The sequence below is a fragment of the Vavraia culicis genome (genome assembly GCF_000192795.1).
Source record: "Vavraia culicis subsp. floridensis unplaced genomic scaffold supercont1.66, whole genome shotgun sequence".
NCBI classification, from domain to species: domain Eukaryota; kingdom Fungi; phylum Microsporidia; family Pleistophoridae; genus Vavraia; species Vavraia culicis.
The window spans coordinates 6,849-14,457 of NW_007360669.1; the positions used below are offsets into that span (position 1 = coordinate 6,849).

Sequence of the window (7,609 nt, forward strand, 5' to 3'; positions counted from 1 at the left end):
TTGTCATCTTGTAATAATATGATTTTATGCAGCTTACAAAGAACAACTGGGTGTGTCTTAGGAAAACCAACTAAATAAAACTTTTACTTTTTTTAGTGTCGAAAGAATGCAAAGTAGCAATTTTTCGTTTTTCTTTCGAACTGACCACTCAGCTTCTAACTTATCTATTTGTATGGACATGAATGAGAAGCAAATAATTTTCAGTGGCACTTTCGGTTTGCTTACGATAGTGTGCTGCATATGTTCCTAAATAATCTTTTTAACATGTTTCTACACTCGGCACGTGTACACAAATTAGCATCCTTCTGCCCCTGCCAATGAACTCATTCTTTTTGCTAAAAACGTGTTTATATTTACCACACACCTCGCCAAATTACTCATATCAATAAAAGCGTAAACCCTTGCAATTTGTTGATTAACATCCACATCGGATCAGTTGCTAGACCCGTATTTCACAAGTTCTATTAGTCTAAACACTATGCCATCACTTTGATCTGAGTTTTAGGCTATCAAATTGAAAGCTTGCTATTTTGTTCATTTAATAGCCAGTGTGGCGTTGTAATGTTCCGGTTAAATATTCGGTGTGTTTACTGGTAGCTACAAGATTCACAAACGGGGTCGTGTCATAATAAAGATAGCATTCAACCCGTTCTAACCCTAACCTTGTTGCGTGTGATTATTCCACTGAGTTTTAAAGATATCAATTGCCGCTAATGTGTTGCCATTCGTGCTAAAGATTTGTCATATGAATAGGGTGGCGTTCTCATTTGGATCATAAATGTAGAACCTTCTGCGTGTAATTGTTTCTTCTCATCTATGAAGGCAAATTCTTTATCATATACATATAATACGCAATGTTAGAGATATAATAATGACAAATACGTTTTTTCGTTCAGCAGTTAAAGCATATTTTACCATTCTTTTTTGCATTCTGGTCGTTTTTGTGGAAGCAAGTTTTGCTCTGTCATTACTCCCTGGTGATTCTTCTGTACAACAGTAGAGGATCAAGATCGTGGTTCAGAAAAAGACATTGAAGAACATGTTACGGAAGAACAACTTGCATAATGTCCACTCTATTTATGACAAGTGCTAGTAAGATGAATGGCTAAATAGTGAGATTTCGCTCAAATACAATGGCTAAATAATGTTCAAAGGTAGAAGTTTGTGTTAGCCGGGCAGTAGATAGCAAAGTGATAATGCAGATAACCCCTTTATACAAGTAATAATGTTCTAATCATAGAGTGCTAACATACAGCCCGCACCAGAACAAGGTATTGATATAGCGCTGTTTAATGTTCACCAATTTTATACGCATCAAGTTACGTTTTGATGATGGAGTCAGAGCATAAATCACACATCGATAGTGCGAGGAACCGAGCACTTGATCAACGATTGGTGTAGTGGTAATGAATGTGTTAATTGATGGGAGATGACACAATTCTTCATGATTTGTATCTATGATGCTGTTATTATGCCGTTGATACAATCAAGTTTGCACAGACATTTTCATGTCTATTCGTTGAATATCGTTAAGGCAGAGAAGTGATTCATTGTCGAATGTTACATCTGCCGAAGTGTTAATATCGTTATACGTTCTGATTTGGTTACTCGTGACACGCTTCTTCTTCTGGTGCCGATGATACGACGTGTTACATTTTTATGGACAGCTTTGTTTTGACAAACGAACTTTGGCTCATAGCCGTGCTCAATACTAGCTACTGCGGTTGCAGGGTGTATCAGTGCCTCCTCTAAAACAGTGAATGTGTTCAGCCCTTCTACAATGAGAGATGAACAGGATCAGAGAAAAATGTACAAGTATCAGTGCAAAGACTGTAAAAAATTGGAAGTGGTTGGTCCTAAAGATCCTATAAGATGCAGTAGCTGTGGATGCAGGATATTCTACAAGTTACAGAAGGATGAGACCACACAATACGACGGGTGTTAAGAGACACGTAAAATTATTTCGGTGAAATGTTGTGGAGAGTGGATTGCAGTTTATGGGGAATAAATTGCGGTTCATAGGAAAGGAATTGTGTTGTGGAAGAAAGAACTTGTGATTTATAGGAAAGGAATTGTGTTGTGGAAGAAAGAACTTGTGATTTATAGGAAAGGAATTGTGTTGTGGAAGAAAGAACTTGTGATTTATAGGAAAGGAATCGTGTTGTGGAAGAAAGAACTTGTGATTTATAGGAAAGGAATTGTGTTGTGGAAGAAAGAACTTGTGATTTATAGGAAAGGAATCGTGTTGTGGAAGAAAGAACTTGCGGTTCATAGGAAAGGAATTGTGTTGTGGAAGAAAGAACTTGCGGTTCATAGGAAAGGAATTATGTTGTGGAAGAAAGAAATTGTGATTTATAAGGAGCAAACTAAACGCTGTAATAATAAATTAACTACACGCTACAACAACGGATGAATTATACTTTATGTGATTGTGTTATTACAACCAACATAACAGCCTGATTTTATGCCCTCGTCATTTACCTGTATAGTGCAACGAGAGCAAGTATTGTGCGGATGAACCACGCCCTGAGAAGTGATAATGCTTCTCAACAATACAATAATGTACATTTCATGCAGTGATGTTGTTCATAGGTTGTATAAAAAATTGTTCGAAGCACTTCATGAGCGTTAAGAAGCATGTAATTGCTTCGTTAGGAGTAAATTGATGCCTACCATGTACAACACTCGGTATGATCAGTTTTGCCGCATTGGTCAAGAAATCCTTGATCATGCCAGTGATCACATTTATAAAAATAAATATCACATGGTTAACCACGCCAAACTGCCAATTACATCGTGTAAACCGGGAAAAATGGATGTGATGCCAAACAGTTTGTAAGAACATGTTGTGTTTTTGTTGTACCTGATGACAACAATTTGCATCTACAACCATCTTTTTGACCATGCAGTTCTTTACGTACCACAACACATCGATCACAGATATTTTTTACAAGTAATACCTGTGATATTATTCGCTCAGTAGTTCATAGTTTGTTTTAGTGTTTCGTGTCCATTTATGATGCTTCGCTGTACGGATCTATCATAGCTGTAATTCAATTTGTTCAAAATTTAGACGAGCCCCTCAATGCACGATGATGTGCGTGTTAAGGTTTCGTCAAACGAGAGAGATGCACAGAACCTGTTGGATAGCAGTGATTACACCTGTTGGTCGCCATCATTACGGGTGCCTCACTATATTTAGATCAGCAGCAAGAAGCAGTTTAATAGAGTGACACTGGTAAATCAGATGGGATACAATTGCAAAACAGTGGAGGCTGCGGGCAAGAGATACTTCTTTGATGAAGATACGGTGTCACAGATCATATTTGTGGACGAAGACGTGAGTGAGGTTATGCTTAAGATTGTGGAGACGTGGGATCCGTACGGAAGGATTTGCATTTACAATGTATTACTGAGTGGAAAGGAATAGTGAGGTGATACGAGATTAGAAAATACTACGGTGTTGGAATAAAAGACATGGATGCGAAAAGAAAGGTAGGTAATTGCATTAGAAACGAGTGAATTTGGAAGTTCATCGTTTTTTCTGCCCTTCTAATCATGCTGTATGACGTTGATACACGTTTTACATCTGAACAATTACTTTGGAGCGAGAGGATTGGTACGGCGATTGCAAAGAAATGATAAGAATGTGCCGATTTAGGATCGATGATAGAGAATGGTGGGGTGGGCCAAATAAATGGTTGATTGCTTGTGTTTGCTTAATGTCGAGCCGTGCAGAGACAGATTTGCAAAAATGACTTCTAATCCTGGGTCCACACCTTGTTTAAGTCGAAATGCCATGTGATACACGAAAAGGGTCACGATGCGAAGGTTTTTGCATATCTGTGGTGGAGTATAAGTCAAAGAGTGTGCTACATCGAATCGAGTTAATTGCTTCTTTCTGTTATTTTTACTTGATAATAGTAAAAAACTGCAGGAGTATAAGTAAAGGTAATCGTAGATATCTTATGTAAATAACAGCAAACACAAAATTGTGCTAAGAAAAAAAGGGTATTAATTGCGTGCGGTGGAGATGGACTGGCCCGCTACGTAATGAACCATCTTTTCGTTTCTCTACACCAATGTGATCGGTAATTAGGTTGAGCCGTTGTTTATGTCGCTTATTTCCGTATTGTTTCATGTATGTAAACATTCCGCGCCACTCACAACGGAAAGCAGTCCTAGAAGTTGTTCGGCACTCATTGAACAAGAATTGGCGCATTGGACATTCATTCTGATCTGGATCACTCTTATGCTCCGACCATTACACGCTTTGTTAGCAGTGATAGGCCAAAGCCATTTGCCAGTTGTATTTCTCGTCAATACGATGCGGCAAAGAAGATTATTATTTATTGGTCTTATTCGAAGCGCACTTAGTTCTTGAGAGATTGCTTTTACCCCCTGGCACAACTGTACTTGACAAAGCAAGCGACCGCAAAATTTCCAGGTATAAGACATGAAATGATGGATGCGATCATCCAAGTACTAGAAGAGAATGTTTTGGACTAGCACCGTTTGTTAGTTCACTGTTTGTAACAGCTGGGAAACACTCAAGAGAGATGTCGAACCGCTAACCAATCATTTCTATACTGCGATACGATCACATTAAGTGTTTGAAGAACGTTATCGTGTGTCTAGCAGTGGTTAGATTCAGAAGTCTATCTTCTCAAAAGTTGTATGCATCGGGATAAGCATGACCCGAGTATTGTTTGAACGATTGGCGTGGAAATATCCTTACGTTCCGCATTCTTGATCAATTGTTCATGCAATCGGGCCATAAGGATTGGTGGTTGACAGCAAGTACTGTTGGATGCACCCGATGACACCGCTGCGTGGCTTCACATGCAGATAATGTGCATTTTGCTGCTTGTGTTCGCATATATACCAGATGACATGGACTGCAGTGTACAATGCCATGTGGTTATTTATTTCTGTGAATTCTTTAGTCGATGAGCTGTACGGAAGACTGTGAATTGAAAATCATTCTTGCTGGTTAAATACGCTGAAATAGTACAAAGCTGGCTAAAACGATACTGATACACACTTGTATAGGTGCACGTTTATTTTCTGATTGGTTGGATTAATTACACAACAACATCTCTTGCCAAGCGATTTACATAGAAACGTGTCAAGAACGTTCCATGTCCTAGTGTGATAGCTCGATGAACGAATTTGATCACTATCCCATCAGAACTAACCAATTAACACCATCGATCTGCGAGAGTATGCGAACATACAGCGGCTTTGGTGCATGTGTAGTGTAATGCAACCATGCTGTTGGCAATGTTAGCTAATGTATTCATTAAAAATATATGCAATTCTAAATAAGGTGTTCCATATCCTTCGGCGAAACACAACATGCAGTTCAGATCTTGATGTGTTGATTCACAGATAACACCGTTATGATATCTGTTTTGTAAAATATATGCAGATCGAAACACAGCAAATATTCATCAGCAATCACAAATCAGCCATTTATCATCAATCGCTATATATCAAGAAAAAAAGGATAATAAAACTCGTTGCCAAGATATGATATAAGCACCTCGGTAAACAAGACATTCATTACATAGAAATCATGTTTGTTTGATGTTCATTCTTCCATCTGCATGTTCTACGCACAATCCATCACGATTTTGTAATTTGATGAAATACCTTGTATGAGCTACGGTGATTGAATTTGACTTGTTGAAAGAATGAGAATATTTGTTAAAGTACACGCTTTCTCCATACATTAACAGAAATGATGCATATTGTGCACAAGAATGCTCGTGTTAACTGCACTATGTGAGAGAATTATAGGTAGATAATCATAATACTATTTTACTACTTGTGAATGGTTATTTAGTGGCAGCTCATGTTCTACTCGAAATATGATAGCGATAAAGATGATGCTTGTGTTCAGTCCTGTTTATTCACTGTAACTGACAATTGCCACACTGTTGTTTGCGAGGATAGATCTTTGGTTTTGCATCACAGCATCGGTATCATGCATCGATTACTTCCACCCTCTTATTGTTTGCCATACTTCATTTCTGCAAAGATTCAAATTCTAATAATGTATAACATCCTTTGTTGCCAAATTTGCATATCTCACTGATGAAATTAATAACTGTGCTGGCAACGAGTGCAGATGACCACAAGCTTATTCCACAAACGGCTTAACCATTGCTCGTTTAGTTGGCAGGCTGATAAAAACAAAGCACGATAAATCCGTACATTCCGATGTTTCATAATTTGACCTGTGCTTCATACACATCTTTACGCCAAGAACATTGTGTAACTAGTTAGTGTGCTTGGCACAATCAAAAATGGTGAGCTCTACGGATTAGATATGACCAATCATGAAGGCTTTAGAAAAGAAGAGAAATCACAGATACTGTTCGGATCTCCGTATTGAAAAATCATGGCAGGAATATGCTATTGTGTGGACGTAAAATGCTTTTGTTGTCTTTGTGTCATAATACATTATTAGTGTTTTTCGAAAATTGTGGCGTCATGATCGAACGATTTACGGCACTTAGTTTTTGTTTCTGTTCATACTCGATGGCAGAACAAACGATTTAAAGTCAAATTTTAATTCATACGGATGCAACCATCTTTTAGCATAAATAGGATGTCTGATGGGATTAGATAAATATCAAATGGATTGTATTTTCCCACAGATCAGTATTCCGCGGAAAATGGTGGTTCAGCTTGGCATTTCTTGATTTCTGGTGACTTTCACGAAGCTAGTATAGCGATTTGTAAATTTACCTTTTGGATGCATCTTCATTCAAATAAGATGTGAGCACTGATCAGAGGTTGCAAATCCTTTGACCATGTTTTCGACCGATGGATCACACAAGAAAGCAACTTTCGAATAACTTTTAGATTATGGCGGTCCCAAATCAGTAAATAAAGGTTTACATGTGATGGAAAATGTTGTGTGTAACAGTTACTGTAGTGGTCTATAAGACGTACTAGAGAATTGATTTGGTTTATTGATGGCGAACATTGTATGTCATATTTCAAGGAGTAAAAATAATATTCGATGATTCGTTAGATAAAAGGATGCTAGTACACTACTCCTTTAAATTGACTAACTGTTGATTATAGCACGGAATAGGAGATCTGATAAATAGTGCATGGTAGTAAACCGATAAGAAAAATATAAAAGACAAATGAACCATAAAATGATGCACTTTCTTTTAGCATTATAGTTGAATTGGTTGTTGAGGACAGAACAAACATAGAGTACAAATAGGTTAATGTTTTATTTGAGTTGGAGAGATTTATGTCCATTTTTAGGTGCAGTTTTAACTAGATGGACCCAGAAAGTAAGTATTAATGTATACATTCCCGTGGATTCTATTGGTTGAATACACTGAAAACATCACATTACGGTAACATTCAATAAAAAATAAGATCGTCTGATTTATACCGTAATCAGTGTTGTAGAACATTTCTGGCATTGTAAAAGACCCATAAATCAATGTTGGGGTTACGGTTTGGACAAGTATGACTTGATGTATCTGAGGTTTTATGCATAATCACTGAATAAACCAGATCAAAATCTTGCAAATAGCATATTTGTTGTCAACATTAGTAAAAATTATGATCAATATGT

General features: G+C 37.4%; 2 protein-coding genes across 2 annotated transcripts; both read left to right on the plus strand.

Annotated features, from left to right (window-relative positions):
* Positions 1-1,780: 1,780 nt before the first annotated feature.
* VCUG_02474 (uncharacterized protein) lies at positions 1,781-1,945 on the plus strand (the record flags this gene model as incomplete). Its single annotated transcript, XM_008077291.1, has 1 exon — positions 1,781-1,945. The coding sequence occupies one exon, from the start codon at positions 1,781-1,783 to the stop codon at positions 1,943-1,945; it is 165 nt and encodes a 54-aa protein (XP_008075482.1).
* Positions 1,946-2,032: 87 nt separating this feature from the next.
* On the plus strand, positions 2,033-2,422 carry VCUG_02475 (uncharacterized protein; the record flags this gene model as incomplete). The annotated part of the gene is made up of 1 exon (XM_008077292.1): positions 2,033-2,422. A coding segment is annotated over one exon (381 nt), but the record flags the coding sequence as incomplete, so codon positions are not given.
* Between the last annotated feature and the right edge of the window lie 5,187 nt (positions 2,423-7,609).